Source organism: Mirounga angustirostris, unplaced genomic scaffold (assembly GCF_029215605.1).
Source record: "Mirounga angustirostris isolate CCGP_5_RB_7025 unplaced genomic scaffold, mMirAng1.0.hap1 SCAF_10, whole genome shotgun sequence".
Taxonomy (NCBI): Eukaryota; Metazoa; Chordata; class Mammalia; order Carnivora; family Phocidae; genus Mirounga; species Mirounga angustirostris.
In genome coordinates this window covers 23,170,165-23,190,385 of record NW_026991718.1, presented here as the reverse complement: position 1 = coordinate 23,190,385, position 20,221 = coordinate 23,170,165, and the positions used below count along the sequence as shown (strand labels likewise).

At 44.7% G+C, this 20,221-nt stretch overlaps 2 protein-coding genes across 4 annotated transcripts in view; one reads left to right on the top strand and one right to left on the bottom strand.

The window, feature by feature from the left end:
• The window catches only part of ALK (ALK receptor tyrosine kinase), a 688,728-nt gene extending 672,627 nt beyond the window's left edge, over window positions 1-16,101 (top strand). The window contains exons 25-29 of the mRNA XM_064572054.1: window positions 3,531-3,623; window positions 6,063-6,164; window positions 12,208-12,342; window positions 13,117-13,207; window positions 15,386-16,101. Of these exons, the coding sequence (XP_064428124.1) occupies window positions 3,531-3,623; window positions 6,063-6,164; window positions 12,208-12,342; window positions 13,117-13,207; window positions 15,386-16,072 (1,108 nt within the window). The 3' untranslated portion in view covers window positions 16,073-16,101. The remainder of the gene's footprint in view (window positions 1-3,530; window positions 3,624-6,062; window positions 6,165-12,207; window positions 12,343-13,116; window positions 13,208-15,385) is intronic.
• Window positions 14,594-20,221, bottom strand: part of CLIP4 (CAP-Gly domain containing linker protein family member 4) — an 88,303-nt gene continuing 82,675 nt past the window's right edge. Inside the window, exons 16-17 of one of the 3 annotated variants that reach the window (XM_064572059.1) lie at window positions 16,366-16,466; window positions 14,594-14,950 (exon numbers count right to left, since the gene is read on the bottom strand). In XM_064572059.1, coding sequence (XP_064428129.1) covers window positions 16,391-16,466 — 76 coding nt within the window. In that variant the 3' untranslated portion in view covers window positions 14,594-14,950; window positions 16,366-16,390. Of the gene's footprint in view, window positions 14,951-16,267; window positions 16,467-20,221 lie in introns of those variants that run through there. The other 2 variants (XM_064572057.1, XM_064572058.1) reach the window with 2 other exon arrangements.

The window sequence follows — 20,221 nt, the reverse complement described above, 5'->3', positions numbered from 1 at the left end:
GCCTGTACCTTGCAGTCTGCTGTCACTTTAACATTTTTCCCATCTAGAAAACCGAGCTCCTTAAGGGAAGTTAGAGCAGTTCATATTTTCACATATTTGACTATGGGTAACTCTAAGGCAAGGACCCTGTTTTATGCATCTTTGTATCCCAACGATTAATGTCTGTTGGATACATTAATTTTTTCTAAAATACTCTGAAATGAAGCATAACAGATCATTTTCTTTGCTTCCATACTTCATTTCCTCTACTCTACAGGACCCTTATGTTTAAATGGTGTTTGATTGGGACATCAAATCCACATGTAATGCTATAGACATGATAGATTATACATATTTCTTTCCATGTGGATGTTGACGACTTTCTCAGCTGACACCTTGATTCTGAAATCTGAAAAGTCAAATAGATTGTTAGGCTGTTTGCAAAGCTCTTCCTAATGATATGCTTCTCAGTTAGTAAATACCAGCCTGGTGAATGAACAATCACTTTTTAACGAATGTCTTCAAAGAGTATAAGACATGTTCGTAATAATTAGAATTAGAATGTAAGTACAAAGCAGGAAATGAGAGAAGCTGTGTGAGTTCAGAGATGGAAAAGCATGTAAGCAGATAGCAAGCTATGCTTCCTGCCCTAATAAAAATGGAGAAATTAAAGATCAAGAAAGGCACTCACCTGGGCTCCTGAAGTCATTCCTAAAACAAGGCAATAGGGTGCTTGGGTGGCTCAGTCAGTTAAGCGACTGCCTTCGGCTCAGGTCATGATCCTGGAGTCCCTGGATCGAGTCCTGCATTGGGCTCCCTGCTCGGCAGGGAGTCTGCTTCTCCCTCTGACCCTCCCCCCTCTCATGTGCGCTCTCTCTCTCATTCTCTCTCTCTCTCTCAAATAAATAAATAAAATCTTAAAAAAAAAACAAAACGCAGTAAACCTTCACACCGGCATATCCTTTCACTGTCACTCCATCTCTTTGGTCTTCAGATCTTCCTCTTGATTCTAACTCTGTCCAACTTGTAGGTTTTGTGCTTAATAGAAATAACAGGAGTGAAAAAGGAGCTGGGACCAGTCCTTCATGTTCTCCTCCAAAGCTACGCCCTCTGCTTCAAAGCGCGGGGCAGCCCTGCCATTGTTCTTGCCCTTTCTGTTGTGGCCAGAATGTTCCATAAATCTCAGCTCTGGGCTTTATGGCTGCTCAAACAGAACAAGGTTGTGCTCTTGGAATTCATTCTTGGCAAGAGCCACCTTTCCACCTGTTGTCTGTGTCCTCTAAGTCTGGACTCACTGGAGAGCGAGCTGGGCAGTCACCTTGGTGATTCTGGCCACCTGCCTTCCCTTCTCAACGAGATCATTTCTGCTTTCTCATCTGAGCCCCATGTTCGTCATCAACTGTCCAGATTCTCCGGCTGAGGGGTCACATTCTTCTTTCCTCTGTCGTTTTAAAATCTGCTTTCCTGGAGCCATGAGACCTTTCGACTATATCCAGTGCTCTGTTATTGTAGATAACGAGATAACAGGATCACATTCTCTCGAGATTCTTATCACTTCCACATCTGTAAATAGTTACTGAAGGTCAGAATTAGGTCCCCAGAGTAATTGTTTGTTGCTACTTTTATCTTTTTTGAGAAATGAAATTGCCGAAGATCAAATCAGGAATGTATCAGAGGGTCTGCTTTATAAGCAAAAGACAACATCTAACAGAAATTGTCCATCCCTATCGAAGCTTTTCTTCTGAGGTAACCGGCATTAGGAAAGCATCCTTCCCACCTCCTCGCTGTCCACGAGCTCTGTGGCCCGCACTCCCACGGCAGCGTGACCTCTAATACCCTCTCCTGCACCGACATCCGCCTCAAGATTCCCGGTCTCCTGTGCATGCACACCTCCTGAATTCAGAGCGGAACTCCTTTCCCAGATTCACAGGCTCCCATTTTTCTATTAGCTCTGTTTCCTTTGGACATGGTTTATTGCCATTTCAAGAATTATGGGTCATTCTACCAATTCTTGGTGTGTTCTCTGACATCACATTCACTTCCTTGCCATTAAATTCAAGATCACTGTGTTAAGCAACAATTTCATGCACATCAGCATAAAGACCTTCCTGGAGATATAAATATTGTTTCTGGTCTACTTCAGTGGCTATATATCCTACTATTTCTCTTCTTTTTGATGTCATATATGTTATGCTTTCATAGTTTTATTAGGGCATTTTATGCACCACTGCTCCTCAAAATCCAACTGAAACCCTCTGTATCAGGTCAGTGGCATTAACAACACCCATCTCCCACTCTGCCCCCCGTTCTGGTATCTTAGTGACCCTCACTAGTATCCTAGTGACCCTCAGTCCAGATCCTGTTTATTTTCCCCATGTCCTTATTTCTCCACCAAAGATCAGAACCTTTGGGAAACTGGTTGAAAATAGGAAAATGCCACTTGTACTCCCTAAGAAAGACTTTTTTTCTGCCCAGGACTTCAATATTATTAGAGACCCGTTCCAGACTTTCTCTGGATGCATCCTTCATTCCCACATGCATGTCAAGCATGGGTAGGCAGCTGATGAGTGGATGAGTCTTAGAGAGCTTTGATCATGCCTTCCAGGTGTGGTACAGGAAAATAGGCCATCTGGAGTACAAGGGCAAAGAAAACATGATAACTTTACGACTTGAAATGATTCCTCAGCCCCAGAGCTGTGATGCATACAGCTTAGCAAAAGCATTAGTGAAAATCATGGATGTAAGAACAATAGTAGCTTATTTAAAAAGAAAACTAGAATTATTGGGGAATACTTTGACCTGCTTGAACTTGGTATCATGGAAGTCATGCTCTCCCAGAACAAGCCCCAGGCAACTGGCAGAAACAAACAGCGATCTGTACAAAACAATAACCTAGGCCAAATGGCATTTCTTATGTTCCTATACAATCTTCTTTTAGCTTAAGTTTTTTTGTTTTTTTTTTTAAGATTTTATTTATTTATTTGAGAGAAAGAGACTGAGAGAGAGAGCACATGAGAGGGGGGAGGGTTGGGAGGGTCAGAGGGAGAAGCAGACTCCCTGCCGAGCAGGGAGCCCGATGCGGGACTCGATCCAGGGACTCCAGGATCATGACCTGAGCCGAAGGCAGTCGCTTAACCAACTGAGCCACCCAGGCGCCCTTAAGTTTTTTAATAGAATGAGAATAGCGCCCTTTATCTTCTAGGGTTGTTGTATAATTACCCATGAAACACTTAGAACAATGCTTAGTGCAGAGTAAAAGGCCAATAAATTCTAGTTCCTATTATCATTACTTTCATTATCGCTATCCCATTAAACATTTTCAATCATCTGCCCTAATCTGTTCCCACTCGCCTGTTAGTTCTGAGGGCTGGAATGGGTCGAGCTATCTCTCCCATACTGGAGTATAATGTAGTAAAGGAAATCGAGGGCAAAGGAGGGAACTATTTGAACTTTAGACTGGAGGTGAAAATCCTTGTGATGAATATTACCTGTGTATCTTCCCAGAAATAAAATTAGGAAATGCATTTTCTCTTTCCTTTTTTTCTTCCCAGGGACATTGCTGCCAGAAACTGCCTCTTGACCTGTCCGGGCCCTGGCAGGGTGGCCAAGATTGGAGACTTTGGAATGGCCCGAGACATCTACAGGTGAGCAAAGACAGCCGTCACCCAGCAAAGCCCCGTCCCCTCAAGAGACTGGGACGTAGCTGCCTGTGCCGTAAGTCATCTCTGGCACCCTGTCCACTGGCCGCCTAACATTTCCTTAAGGCCCTTTCCAGGACATACGACAGCTTAGTTAGTGCGCATGCCTGGTGGTCTAATTCTAGGATCACACCAACTGCTGACACTATGTTCTTAAGGAGATCGTCTTTCTGGTTCCAAATCTCTAATCCCAGAATGTTCTCAGACGCAAAGTAACCTGGATACTTGATATGGAAAAAAATGCTCAGTAAACTTTTACTCCTCAATACTCAGGAATTCTAAACAGACTTGGCTTCCATCACCTCAGACAGGAGCACCCCAGAACAGACAACATAATGGGCCAGCTCCCCGGTCTTTTCTACCTACACCAGCAGCCACGGGAGGGTGGTTCAGAGCCCATAGCTCAGCTTCATCTCTTTACCCCTGTCATAGTCTCAAGGGTATATTAAAAAATAAAATAATTTTTCTAATTAAAAAGAAAACCCTCCTATTGTACTACTCTTCTCTTCCCAACCCCTCATTTCAATTTCAGCTGACTAATATGCAACCATGACTTGCTGCGTGAGCTGAGCAAGTCACTCCTTTGCATGGTCACTAATTACGCACCCCCCACCCCCAATCCAGGGAAGGAGTGAGGAGTGATGGTCACAGAGAGCTTTCTCCCTTTGAGAGTATGGGGGAGCCCTGAAGGCCCCCATAAAACTGGTAGGGATCGACACGGGAGGGAACGCTGAGGGCACCCCGTTCCTGCAGGGTAGGAGCACGGGGAGGATCGGGTGCTCTGCTCTCCCTTCTCTTAACGTCTCAGGGTCTCAGCGCCCCTCCCCCTCCCTTCTCAGAATACCCAGGATTGCCCTTAGTTCAAGATCCGAACGTTGCAGCATGACTCAGCGAGCCAGCCCTTTCTCTCCATGCTCATCTCTGATGGCTCCCCGGCCCTAGCTTCACCACCCCAACTGGCCCCACTGGCCCCACACGCCCCTGCCATCTCACATGTCAGGAATGGTCTTCCAGGAGAGCTCCTCAGCACTCAGCTCCATCGGCCCCCGTCGGTGAAACTCTTCCTGTCCCTCACCCCCGCCTCTGTGTCCATGAGCTTCATACATACTCTCACTATATGTGTTCTCCACTGCAGGAGTCTGTGCGTCTGTTTCTTCCACTAAACTCTCTCCTGGGGTGAGAGAGACCACGACTTATTCATGTCCTCAGCACTCGGCAGAGTAAATACTCGGTCCGGGGGTCCCCCCTTTATCTGCTGTTTCTCTTTCCCCGGTTTCAGTTGTTTGGGGTCAACTGTGTGGTCTGGAGGCAGATGACCCTCCTCTGACTTACCATGAGAAGGTCAACAGTAGCCTAAATTTACATCATGGTGCCTGCGTCACTGGGCTCACTTCACCTCCTCACGTAGGCATTTTATCATCCCACATCATAAGAAGTAGGGTAACCACAGGACAGGAAGATATTTCGAGAGAGAGAGACCACATTCACATTTATTACACTATATTGTTATAATTGTTCTATTGTAGTTTCGTTGTTAATCTCTCACTGTGCCTAATTTATAAATTAAACGTTATCATGGGTCTGTATGTATAAGAAAACACCTAGTTTATGTAAGATTGGGTACTATCTGTGGCTTCGGGCATCCACTGGGGGTCTTGGGAGGATATCCCCCATGGAGGAGGGGGGCGCACTGCACGTGTTTAGTGAAGCAGTTACTCTAGGCGCCTGGTGGGGAGCTGCCTCCCCGAGCGCACCCCAACAAGAGAACACAGGGCGGGGGGTGGAGCTGCCTTCGAGGGTGTGAGCTAATTTATTAGCTATGTCAATGATGTCATTAATGCAGCTCATGATAACTAATAAGTCAACTCGCACCTTTGGAACCAACTCTGCCACAGGCCGCACGTTCTCAGGCTGGGGTGTGCTCGGGGAGGCAGCGTCCCTCCAGCTCCCCGGATTATTTGCTGAGCACCTGTATTGAACGAAACACTGTGTGAGTGCCACGGAGAATCCAAAGCGAACAAGACACAGGCCCTGCTCTCAGTCCCCCCAGGTCGGGTCTTCCATGACTGTGGACCCTCAGGCACCAGGCTGGAGTACTGTTAGTCATTGCGAGTTGTAATACACAAAACCCATCCGGGGAAATCTACCCGTCTGCTACTGGGTACTCTAGTCATGACCTAGATCTTTCCTTTCCTCCAGCGGGCCACCTCCTATTAAATGACCCCAAAGTTCTTGCCCCTCCTATGTCCCCCTGCCCTCCTCCTGAGCCACGGGAACCCCTCGTGCATTTCAGTCCTGGAATGGCTGCAGCCTCTGGTGGCCCAGCAGAGCTCCCACTCGGAGCCCCCTCCAGGACCAAGTGTGGGTCTCCTCTTCTCCCCACAGAGCCAGCTACTACCGAAAGGGAGGCTGCGCCATGCTGCCTGTCAAATGGATGCCTCCAGAGGCCTTCATGGAAGGAATATTTACTTCTAAAACGGACACATGGTGAGTCTTTCTGCTGCCCTCCTGCGGGCCTCGCTGAGGGCCTTCCACTCCTGCTCTTGAGCCAAGTGCTCCCACACTCTCCCGCGGGGAAGGGTAAGAGGAGACGCATCAACACACCTCTGCCGCAGGGGCTGTCAAATGCTGGCATGGATCCGAATCAGCAGAAAGGCCCGGTAGAGCACAGACTACTCTCCCCACCCTGAGAGCTTAGGCATCGCTGAGAATTTGCATTGCCGGCAAGCGTCCGGGGATGCTGATGCCCCTGGCCGGGGACTACACATTGAGAGACACGGGATTTATTTTTTCTTTCTCACCTAACTACAAAGTCGGGGTTTATTCCAGGAATGCAACATTGAGTTAAGATGAGAAAAATTGATCAGTGACATTCTCCCCATCAACAGAAGAAAGGAGAAAATAATTATCAGCACAAAAGTGCTACATGCTTAGGCGTGTTGAGACCCATTCTACAGTTAAAACTGAGAGTGGAAAACACGTGAAATCTCCAGAGCTTACTCGTCCTGCAGCAAACTGACCTTTGTGCTCCCAGACCAACATCTCCCCAGGCCTTCCCTCCCCCGCCCCTGGCTTATTTCACTTAACGTCAGGTCCTCCGGGTTCATCCATGTTGTCACAGGATTTTCAGGCAGGATTTTCTTCTCTTTTAAGGCCAAGTAATATTCCATGGTACATATCCATGCCACGTTTTCTTTATCCATCATCTGTCGGTGGATATTTATTTATTTATTTATTTATTTATTTTTAAAAGATTTTATTTATTTGACAGAGAGAGACACAGCGAGAGCAGGAACACAAGCAGGGGGAGTGGGAGAGGGAGAAGCAGGCTTTCCGCTGAGCAGGGAGCCCGATGCGGGGCTCGATCCCAGGACCTGGGATCAAGACCTGAGCCGAAGGCAGACGCTCAAAGACTGAGCCACCCAGGCGCCCTGTCGGTGGATATTTAGGTGGCTTCTGTAAGTTGGCTATTAGAACAATGCTGCAGTGACCTTGGGACTGCAGATCTCTCTTCGAGACACGGACTCTTATTTCCACTGGCTGTATACCCAGAAGTGGGATGGCTGGAGCTTAAGGTAGTTCTGTTTTTAATGTTTTGAGGAAATCTCCATACTTTTTTTTTTTCATATAATGTCTATAAGAGCAACACAACATTTTAAAAGGCAGATTAAACCGGTGCTGTCTGCCAAAATACACACACACGTGCGCATGCACACGCACAACACTAAAGGGAGTCTTTTTAGTTGTATAAAAACCCACAAGGACAAAAATAACAACAATGACAAAAGTTTGGAAACTGGGAAGTTTATGGACAAGTGGTACCTTTCTTAGGAGACTGGAAAGTTGATATCTAGGTCCAGAAACAGCCTGGTTTACTCTGTGCAAAAGCCCCAGAAAGGCCCAGAAACTGAGGGTGCCAGTCACCCCTGGCCATAGAGTGCTGCAGACAGGAAAGTCAATTACAGGTGTGTCTAAAAAGTAACCAGATCCTTGGCCCATTCCCTCACCCCCTATCTGTCCCCTACCAGGGCTTCCCTCTGTGAGGAGACTGAATTAAAGCCTCTCTGGTCTTGGGCACATTAGACATCACTGAGGATGAATCCTCTACTATAAACAGGGATACATATTTTTTAAGTCTACCGACTTCAAAATGTGTGCCCTCCTTCTTCCCCTCAGTGCCAAGAACGCGGCCGCAGGTAGGAGTCGATCAGAGAACTCCTCACTGGAGGAACTGACCAATGAAGAGAAAAACTCCAGATACTGCAAGTCGCAGTAGGCTAAGTAATGGCCATCCCAAGTATCAGGCTCTGATCCCAGGAACCTGTCATTGTTACCTTATAAGGAAAGAAGAGTCTTTGCAGATGTGGTTAAGTTGAAGATCTTGACGTGGGACGGTCATCCTGAATTATCTGGGGGACCCTAAATGCCATCACAAGGGTCCCCGTAAGAGGCAGGCAGAGGGAGATTCCACACACAGAGAGGAGGAGGAGGCAATGTGAACAGAAATAGAGGCTGAAGACGTGTGACCACAAGTCAAGGAATTCTGGAAGCCTCCAGAAGCCAGAAGAGGCAAGGAATAGATTTTTCCCTTGGAACCTCTGGAGTGAGTGTGACTCTGCAATCACCTTGATTTTATCCACCTTGATTCTATCCTGGGATACTGTGCTGATTTCGGATGTCTGGCCTTCAGAGCTGTGAGAAAACAAACTTCTGTTGTGTCAAGCCACAGGTCTGTGGCAGTTTGTTACAGCTACAGGAGACTGATACACCCAGTGAAAGGTGCAAGCCAGTTGCCCCCCAGTGGACAAGATCTACAAGAGCTTCCCATCGGCTTTGCAATGTCCCAGTCATAAAATATGAATAGCCAGCCAAGAACCAAAAAAGGCTTGAGAAAAGGGTCTAATCTGAAGGAAACAAACATAAAAGGGGAACTTGGAGGAAGAAAAATACAGAGAGCTTAGGAAAACTTGTAAAAACCATAATATCCTCAGAAAGATAAATTATTGCAACCATAATCTAAGAATGAAAGTTTTTTTAAAACAAGGTTTTTAGAGAAAAGAGTTCTTAGAAATAAAAATAGGAGAGAGCCCTCAAGGAGATGGAGCATTAATCTCTACCCACTTCAAGATAAGAGAACAGAGGGGCTAGGCTTAGTGGTGGCAGGGGAAGCCATTAGCAGTGGTGGGATTCAAGCTCTGTCTTGAAGGTGGCAGACAGGACTAATGAAAGTAGGCCGTGGAGTGGGAGGTGTGGGAAGAGTGAGATCAAGGACAACTCCTAGGTTGGCCATTACTGGAGAGAACAGAGGAGATGGGTTCGGTGCGGAAAGAGCTTTTGCACAAGTCCAATGTGAGATGCTTGTAAGACGGACCAGTGGAGATGTTGAGTGGACTTCTGATCTGTGAGTCTGAGGCTCGAGGGGAACTGCAAGAGACGGTGGAATCAGATGGCTGTGTATTTAAATACAATACAGCAACCTTTTTTTTTTTCTAAGTATAGCTGACACATAATGTGCAGCATGTGAGTGGACAAGTCTACACGTCACGTTGTGCTCCCCCCAAGCATGGCTACCATCTGTCACTGTAGAGCATTGTTACAATACCGTTGACTATATTCCCTCTGCTCTACCATCCCCGAAACTTACTCATTCCATAACTGGAAGCCCAATACACTTTGGGCTCCCAGTTTTCCAAAAACTGTGCTCCACACCTCAAGACAATCTTCCAGGTATGAATAAGGGAAAATAAAATGTAACTTTAAAAGACTGATAAGCACAGCACAACTCATAATTTTAAAACCTTTTCATCAGATTATCTTCATTGATTCAAATTTTTAAAGTAATTTAATCAGCAATCACTTAACCTGTTTCTATAATTTCAGGCAAAGCAAGTTTAATACCAAAAGAAGGAGAGTGGGATTTTTTAAAATACTTGTTTTTATTTGACTTGGAATGTTTAGCGCAAAGCTGTGGGCCCTATTGCTCCTAGTTAGGACAGGCTTATAGGTAATTAAAAACATCTGGCATATAAAATATAGATTTACTTGACCTGTAGGGTTGCTAGACAAAATAAAAGATGACCAGTTAAGATTGAATTTCAGATGAACAGTGCATAATTTTTTAGTATAAGTACATCCCATACAATATTTGGGATATACTTATAATCTAAAAGCATTTCTTGTTTGTCTGGAACAAATTTAACTGGATGTCCTGTATGGTTATTTGCTAAATCTGACAACTCTCCCTACCTGAAATTATCAAAGTTCTATGACCAACACCACTTCTTGCTTCTTTGAACTCCAAACCAAGAAAATAAACATCTATTTGCCATCTATATGCTGGTTCTCTCAAGGATACTACGATCTATTTCTCTAGCTATCTAGACAGGCAGAAAACAGATACATGGAATTCTTGAGGCCTTGCTGCCAGGCTTTTGCATGATTTTGCTTATTTTGTTTTGCTTTGGAGGAAGACAAACCACCAAACAGAGAAAAATAATATATGTACCCGGCAATTTGTAGGTAACAGAGTCAAGGGATCTAATAACGTATTCCAGTCTGTCTCAGATTAATTGCATAATAACCTCTGCTTCAGCCTTCTCACCTGAAAAATATGGAAAATATCTTTGCCCAATGCTCCTCACTAGAGTCTTTGAAATTGCACCAAGCTGATGTACTCTTTGTTCCTTCGGAGATGGAGGGAGCTGTAGTTCTCTACAATTTTTGATAGAATATTTATTAACATTCAAAAACTACAACCAGATACAAAAACAAAGATAGGCACACTTTTGGGGGGGGGCAAAAAGATAATAATGAAATTAAAGGTTTAAAATAGAAATTTTAATCAAAATATGAAAAGAGATGATTCTGAAACATGATAGTATCATTTTAAAGTTCATTTAAAATAACAAATGAGAATTCAACTATATTTCTTTATTTTTTTAAAGATTTTATTTATTTGTTTGAGAGGGAGAGCATGAGCGGGGGCAGGGGGAGTGGGAGAGGGAGAAGCAGACTCCCTGCTGAGCAGGGAGCCCGATGCGGGGCTCAATTCTGGGACCCTGGGATCAAGACCTGAGCCGAAGGCAGATGCTTAACCAACTGAGCCACCCAGGCGCCCCTTAACTATATGTCTTTAAAAAGAGAAATAACCAAAAAAGTGCCTAGCAGATATTAAAACATAAATATACAAAGAGTTAACATAGAATGGTATCAATGCAAAAAGCAGAAATAGAGATGAAGTGAATAGAGAGCCCAGAAACCTGTTAATACTCACAAGTCAATAGTAAGGGGAAAAGTATTCTATGCATAGTGTTAGAAGAGTGGTTGTTTGCAAAACAATTCAATTTAGAACCCTTACCTCACACCATACACCAAACTAAGTTCTCAGATCCAGCTGGAGAGGAAGAACAAATACAAGAAAACAGCAAATACTCACCTAATCTTTAGTGAAGGGAGGATTGCCTAATCTATAAAACAGATGGAGGAAATCACAAAATTTTTAAAAAATAGATTTGACTACCTAAAAATAAAATCTTTGGTAGCTTTAGAAAGCAATTGATAGAAGTATTTCAATTTTGGATAAAGGTTAGCATCTCATAAAGTATGTCTACAAACCAAAAATAAACTTGATAAATACCAGAACAATATGTAGATAGAAATGGGCAAAAGATACAAACAATTCATAGAGGAAAAAAAGGAAGTGAATTAATAAATACTTGAGAAAACACTCAACCATGTTAATTATCAAGTCAATATAATTTAAAAGATTCTACCATTTTTTCCCCTAAAATCAGTAAAAGTTGTCATTTTTTAATGATACTCAATGTTGGTGAGAGTGTCTGATGCGTTCCTGGACAATGCTGGCTGCTTGTGATTGGAATGACACGTTTGGAAGTGTGGAAGTGGACAATAGGTGCCAAGAATTTTTCAATGTTCATATTCTTTTGATCTAGCAATTTGATTAGAATGATCTTAGATTTTACTAGATTATCCTAATCCTAAATTTGAGGGATTTGTCCTAACGAAATGGTCCTTTTAAAAAATGCATCACAGATTTAAAAGATGTTCATCGGTCTTTTAAATATTTTAAAAATTGAAGACAATATGGAAATGATAAGGCAAATTGTGGCACAACTACTCAATGGAATGTTTTATGGCCATTTCAGATGTTTCTATGGCACAGAAAATGTTTATGCTATAACAGAGATAGCAAAAACAGTCAAGGTTCAAAATTGCATTTGAAATATAACTGCAATTATGTAAAAGAAATCTAAGTACAGAAACGACTGGAACAAAAAATAACATGCTAACCATGGTTATCTTTTTATGGAGCATCACCTGTGGCTACTTTCTCATTCTTTTTTTTATTTTTGTTCTCCATATTAAGAATTCTCAGTTGTGGAAAAATGTGTAATAAAAAATTTAACATCTGTGCATATATGTGTGTGTGTGTCCCTGTATGTGCATATATCTGTGTGTGTGTGTGTGTACGTGTGTATATGCAAACCCGCATGATCTCTTCTGTGCGCAGGTCCTTTGGAGTGCTGCTGTGGGAAATATTTTCCCTTGGGTACATGCCATACCCCAGCAAAAGCAACCAGGAAGTTCTGGAGTTCGTCACCAGCGGAGGACGGATGGACCCACCTAAGAACTGCCCTGGGCCTGTGTATGACTCTTTTAGGCACATTTCTACGAGTTGCTAAGGACAGTTTTTCTTTTCAAAAAATATTGCAGCCACACATGCTTTTTTTTAAGATGGAGGGGCAAATAGATGGCTGACCTCCTTCAATATGCCCCAGGATAGGAGTGTGTCTGTGACTTCAGTGAGGTGGGTTAGTCTTCTGGCCCCTCAAAAGTAGTGATGTCATGCCTGAAAAGTTATCCTCTGTCTGGCTGGAGACTGTGGACTCACCAGGCTCACACTCCTGAAAAGTTATCCTCTCTCTGGCTGGAGACTGTGGACTCGCCAGGCTCACACTCCTCAACACCTCCTAGGAGTCTGTGTCCCGAACTCCCCCCTCCACCGTGCTGCCCTGCACCATCTGTCTTAAGTCTCCTTTGACTATTTCCATTCCCCGCATTTTCTGCTGTCCTGTCTGGCATCCCTCACCTCCTTCCCACAAGCAAGGCAGATGGGAAAGAAAATTAGAATATTCTTCCCCAGAGGTGCCTTTAATTCAGAAATGGAATGAGAGGAGCCATATTTCACGTAAACACCAGGATGTCTGTTAAGGAGCTTTGGGGTTCTAATACCTTCGCACCTGGGCACCATTCCTTGGCCCATCAGCAGAGGGCAGCAGATGCCAACCACATGGGACCTAGCTGAGTTGTCACTCTCCAAGACGGTGCCACCTTCTGGTCCCCCTTAGAGAAGTGCTGGGGAAAAGGTATTCACCCCTCTTTCTCTTGGTTTTAATTAGCGTTTGTACTCTTCTTTTAGATACCGGATAATGACCCAGTGCTGGCAACATCAGCCTGAAGATAGGCCCAACTTTGCCATAATTTTGGAGAGGATTGAATACTGCACCCAGGTATAAGCATTTTCCCCCTTGACCAGCATTTATATGAAAAAGATGGCAAATACCAACCTATGAAATGGAAGTTAAGCCAGCCAGAAAATAGGAGTTATTAACAATCACGAGAATGACTGTTGATCTATGAAGTAAGCTGACTGGTACCTCAGTTTTGTAAATAAATGCGGGTCACTGCCTCTTCCTTCACCAGCACATGACGTAGCTGCAGACACGCAATACTATTAGGGGATCAATTCAACTCACAAGTATGAACTAAATCCGTCCCCGTCCTGGGTAACTAATGGTTTTTTAGACAAAACTGGAGCTCCAGAGAAGTGTGGGAAACACGTGTTCTCAAATAGCTTATAGCGTGGCTAGAGAAATAATAATGTGAAATAATTAACAGTATGTAATTGTAAAATTGGGTGCCCAATGATAACCACTAGAGGGATTCAAGGAAGGAACAAAGTAAGCTGGAGAAATGTGAACATCATCAATAACATTAGTACAGCATCTGTAATACACAAATCACCTTTCTTGTTTTTCATTTTATCCTCAGTGAAGTACATAAAATATCCCCATTTTCCAGATGAATTGAGGCGTGGAGGTTTTCCAAGCCACGCAGTTTCCTGGCCATACCGCTGGCCCCTATGCGAATCCTTCTCCCATTTCCTTCAGAAAGGACTCTAAATTTTCCCTTTCTAAAACGCTATTTTAGCAGACCCTGCCTCCTACCTCAAGAGAGGAGAGGCTGAGAATTCATTCCCTCCCCCGCCCCATCTGTGCATGGACACCAGTTCCCAGCTCCCTCCCCACATGTCAGTGGAGGGGGCGGCCCCCCTCCCTCAGAGGAGGCCCTCAGGGGCACTCCCTCCCTCCAGCAGTGTCTCCTCTCCACACATCTGCTTCCTTCCCTTTCTCAGCTCTCATTCTGCCAGGATATGTAACTCTGGAGAATATTTCAGAAGTCGGACAATGAACCACTAACTCCCTAACTCGCCTCCTCTTGGTTGTGACAGAAGCCATATACATGTTCAAGCCACCTCGTTCGTTCCTAACACCACCGTCCCACCCTTCCACTCCTTCAGCTCAGAAGGGAGGGGACTGGCCTTTATCTGGCTGGACTTCACTGATCCAATTCTGTGGGGTTCTTTCAGAAAACTTGCTGTCCAATGAATGGCATTTTAGGTTATTATGTTGTAATACTAATGGAATATTAGTATATTCCACTCAACTATATATACTTTGGAGTAATTCTTCTCCCAAGCATATAACATCCCTCTTAAAAGACGGTAATTTTGTACAAGCATATTTTGAATGACTCCCCATAGAGAATGAATAAATAATCAGGAAGGATCTAAAGAATAAGAGAATCAGAAGGTAGCTGTTTGTATTCTTATACTCTTTTTATTGATGAATCCTGGGCCAACATGTTCTTCTGCTACCCTGAAGCAATGGTTTTCCCGATTTGCACAAAATATTAAAGAATTAAATTCCCCCAAGTTTAAGTTTCCTTCCACAGATTTCCTTCAAATCTCTGGCAACTGCTTCTGCTTTTCTGTATTACCATTCATTGCTGTAAAAATGATCTAGCACAGAGCTGGTTTTGTGAGTGGTGTTCCTCATGGCTCTGCAGTTCTTTCTGGGCTTGGCAAAGGGCCCGGTCAGATCCAGACCCGATCAAGAACCACTGTGCTATGTGCACGCCGAAGGGCACGATGCTGTAACACAGGAAACGTCATCATCATAAGTGGAAGGTGGCTAGGAAGAGAAGAGGTAGACCTTGTGAGCCAACGGAGCGTGTGTCTCTCCTCCCCTCCCCTTGTCCTGCGTGCGCACGTGCGCGCGCACACACACCTGAAGTCACAGACTTTTCTTTTCAGCAGAAGGGATTTTTTGGGGAATGGACTGGAATCTGTAAGATTTGGCCAAAGGTGGTGTCTGGAAAGCCACTCCCCTGCACCAGACACCTCTAAACAAGTGTTTACCCTCCAGGCTCTTCAAGGATGATGATGACCTCCCATTTTCATCTCCTATTCCCCGGGGCCTATGAATTAATATATTCCCAGTAAACACTAGGTGGCCTCCTCATCTGGAAAATAAGTCTGGATGAGGCCATCGCTAAGGTATCTTCCAGACCCAACAATTTTGGTCTATGATTCAACATCTTAATCGGTTCATTTCTCCCGCCTGTAGGACCCAGATGTGATCAACACGGCTTTGCCCATAGAGTATGGCCCACTCGTGGAAGAGGAGGAGAAGGTGCCCATGAGGCCCCAAGACCCGGAAGGTATTCCTCCTCTCCTCGTCTCTCCTCCACAAGCCAAACGGGAGGAAGGACAGGATCCCGCTGCCCCGCCCCCCCTGCCTTCCACTTCCTCGGGCAAAGCCGTGAAGAAGCCCACGGCGGCGGCGCTCTCTGTTCGCGTCCCAAGAGGGCCCGCCGTGGAAGGAGGACACGTTAATATGGCATTCTCCCAGTCCAACCCACCGTCAGAGCTGCACAAAGTCCAAGGATCCAGAAACAAACCGACCAGCCTCTGGAACCCAACGTATGGGTCATGGTTTACAGAGAAACCCACCAAAAAGAACAATCCTCCAGCAAAGAAGGAGCACCAGGAGAGGGGAAATCTGGGGCGTGAGGGAAGCTGTACTGTCCCACCTAACGTGGCACCTGGCCGACTCCCGGGTGCCTCTCTGCTCCTAGAGCCATCCTCGCTGACTGCCAGCATGAAGGAAGTGCCCCTGTTCAGGCTGCGCCACTTCCCGTGCGGGAACGTCAACTACGGCTACCAGCAGCAGGGCTTGCCATTGGAGGCCACCTCTGGCCCCGGGACTGGTCATTCTGAGGACACGCTTCTGAAACACCAGCCGGGGCCCTGAGCCCCCCGGCCCTCGTCTCTCTTCCTTGGGAAGCCTGAGCCCACGGAGGAGGGCCAGGTCATGGCTCCAGAGACCGAACGTCACTTTTCATTCTGTGCCAACTTGTTTTGAAGTGCCCCATACACAGCTCTGTTTTTCAAAAATGCTTTAGAAAAAGGTTTTGAGCATGGGTTCATCTTATTCTTTCAAAAGAAGAAAACATCGTAGAGACAAGTGATAACTGCAAGGCCCCGACTGAGTTGCAGGAGGTTCTTTTGTGCATGGTCGACGTCCACGTCCTCCTGCTCACTCACATTGTGTGTGCTCTGCTCAACGTGGTCAGCATTCGCTGCTCACGTGGCTCCGAGTTGGAGTCACAGGTGTTTCCTGACCTTGCGGGTGTGGACCCGGACCACTTGAGGCGGGGAGGAAACAGAAATAAAGGAGTTACTTTCAGGAGCCGGCATGGGGAAAGACGCTCTTTACTGGGAAAGGAGACATCACAGACAACCAGCTGAAATGTCCCTTTAGGTGATGTCTGGATGCTTCCGACTGTGCCGATTCGCTGATGATTGTAAACATGTGATGAATAGTTACGGTGCGATAGAGAAAATGCGCAGATACTCATCTGAACGAAAAGCAGATATTCAGCGCACTCTGAGTATGATAAAGACACAGTCCGTCCAGATCCAGAGATTCAAACATCCTGTCAATATACCTCATGCCTTAAGAAAACCCTCCTACTAAAGGGGGCCTGAGTGCGAGGTTTCCTACCGGACTGAAAGCTCGAGATTTGAATTCTTACTTAATTTAAAACTTCCCACTAATTAAAATCAACTCTGATCATTTAAAAGCAAAATGTATAAGCAGCAGTGATACATCGAAGCCTAGACACATGCCCCTTCATGGGCCTAGGTGTCGATACGTCCCAGGCCCAAACCTTCCAGCAGTTTCCATCACGAAGGTTAAGCACAGGGACGTTTCCACCTGCAGTGGCAGGCGGGTCACTGGACGCCCAGGCCCTCGGTGGTCCAGAGAGGTGCAGCGTCCACCCTTCCAGTGTCCATCTACCTTCATCCTCCTGCAGCACGTGATCCCAGTGTACATGGGAACACTGATTTGCTCACATAGGCACGGCATCCTTGGTATAGCTCCCAAATACAGATGGAAACAGGACTCCCCCTCTGGGTGGCAAAGGAACAGCGGGGCACTGGCGTGTGGAGATGGACCTTGCCACGTGATAGTGGGGGCTCCGAACTTGGGTTTTCACAGATGACATTGATTTCCATGAAAACGAACTGCGAATGGGTTAAGTTTTCCACACACGTACTTGGGCAATAATGCTTTATCAGTGACCTTTCATTTCATTCTTTCTTTCTGCTTCTCCTCCATTCCTTTGCTCAGCTGCTTTCCTGGTGGGGGCTGTGCCGAAACATTGCTTTGGGAGGACAGCATTTTTCCATGACTTGATAGGCTCTAAGCATCCCCAAGTGAAAGGACTGTATATATATATATCTCCACCTTCTCCCCCGCCTCCTCACTCTCCCCTAGGTCACAAGTATCGCTGTAGATGTGGAAAAGCCATTCTGATCCAGGCCAACACTAGACAAGTGTCCATTCTGTTTGAGGCAGATGCCTCGCCCTGGTTGGGGGTCCTGCACATCTGTACAAGCACTCATACCCTGGACACCACTTTTCCTTTATCCTAACTGCCAAAAATATTCTCCCCAGACCACAGATGATGCTGAAACATCAACGAACTCATCTCTAAATAACGGTATCAGTAAAGTTTTGGCTCATGCCAGGTGCAAAAGTAAACAGTCTAATTATATAATCTAATTCATAAACCACTAGCGGGGCCCAAGAATGATACATTGAGAAGCTCTCTCCTAAAGGATAATGACAGAGGAGCTGACAAGAACTGAGAAGAACAATTTCATTTTATATCTGTAACACCAGTAACCAGTTAAACAGGGAGCATGCTACATGGTGAAATAGCCAACTCTTTATTGTCATTAATGGGGAAAAAAATCGTATCCCTTCCTCTTCTTAGAAACTACAAATCCATTACATTTTCAGGTTGTGCCTTACTACCACTGAGTTTGATTTGCTGATTCTAATTGTCTTCATTGGTATCAATTTTCATGTAAATGATAGTCAAGTCTTAAAAGCCTGTATACATGGATAAGTAAATAAACAACTCCACACTGAGATATTACGACCTCAAGACGTTTCATTTAATTCGCTGTAAGCCCTGGGTATCACCAGGACATTAACTTGGACTATTGTCCACTCGGTCATGCTCTAGCCATATGGCGGTGGCAATTCGTATAGATGCTGTGGATGCTCTTATATATTAACTCTGACAGAAGAGTCCTACCTAGAGCATGAACAGGCACAATTAGAGTTTATAGAAGCCATGTTAATGAAACCATAAGCTAGGATAATGATTTATATTCCGTGTCTATAAAGAAGCTCATCAAAAGTGCACAACTGTACCACTGGGAAATCGGCAATTTGTAAGGAAATGACCAGTTTAATATGTGGCAACTCAAAATTATAGCAAATTTCAAAAGGGTGGGAATAAGCTTAATATTTCTTAAAGATTATGATCTACTCAGTGGTCAAAAGACTGGATTCTCTCCCACCAGTTAGGTTGTGAGTCCTGGCTCTCCTTGGAGTATCGGACCTGGCCTGGCTGTCCCTGTCTCCATGTACAATGAGGAGAATGGCTTCCTTTCCTCACGGCCCCTCAGGGAGATTACAATCTGTGTCTAAGCACAAGCACTCCTTCGTACACCCCTTCAATTCCCAAGTGATTTGGGCTGCGTGTGGGGGAGAATTTCAAAAGTCAGAATGTGCCTAAACACTCCTGCCTCTCTACCACCAAAGCACCATGTTTGATTTCATCTGTCACTTGTGTAATCATAGGAACAAGAACCCTACCAGCACCCAGTCCTTTTTAGCTCAAAAGAATGTAAAGACTCTACCACACTTAGAACTGTTTAAATGCTAAAAATAAACATCACAGAAAGGAAGGTAATCAGCTTGAGTAATTAAAAAAAAAAAATTCTGGCATCTTCATATAATACTTGGCAAACTCTCTAGCTATAAGTTATTATGTAACTGTAGGTTACCTTTACTCCACTAAGAAATTCTAAGTGATCAGGCTAGTTTAATATAAGATTTTCTCCAACAATAGCAAGATTCACATTCACATGAGCTTTGGAGACCTAAAAACAAGATGCACATGAATTCAGACTATCCTTGATAACAGACTCCGTATGACAAGATTCATAAAACCATATGAAGTGTGTTGTCAATCTGTCTTTAGCTAATGACTTTCTAAATGGGTCCCCAAAGAACATACAATTTGACTTTGCTAAGTTCATTGCAGCAGATGGTTCCCCATGTTGTGTGAACATGCAAAACAAAACCCAGCATTCCCGTAATCCTCCACAGGATGCCCTAAAATAAAAGAGAATTATTGAGAACAAACAGTAAGGCTTCTATTAAGATTCTTTTTTCCTTTCATACTCTGAGTAGGTGTATTTAATTTTTAATGAACGACTCAAGTACGAAGCTATTTTTAGTTCTAACTTTAAAACACTGGAAAAGCTCAGTGTAAGAACAGACTATTACATGCAACGGTGGGGGGAAGGAACATGAACTACAAGCACAAAACTAAAGCAATGACTTCCCCGTCTTCGGTATTCAGTTAACGTAGAACGAGTGTGCTACCCTTCCCTGTAAAGACGGCACTACCAGGCCGACCTCGGGAAGCCTGCAAGCACCAAAGTCCGTATGCATTGCTGGCCCCACGTCCACTTCTCAGAGGCCTCTGTTCCACACTCGCCAGCTATCTCCCTACTCCATCCATCTACCAAGGCTCCTGCCTTCTTGAGAGCAATTACCATTATTTATCCTGCCCTCACTCAAATGCTCGTTCATAGGCACGTGGCAGCTGGTATATATTAGACTGAAAGGCAGTCTTATTAAATGAACTCCTTCGAAGCCTCAGCAACTAGTGTATGTTAATAGCCTCTAGAATATTTACATTCTACGAGATGTTATTTGCCAGGATAGGTGAGTAGTAGATGGGACGACACTTCGGCTTGATTATACTACGTTGGATGGGTTGGGACTACTTGGTATTTGAGAGACAGAGGC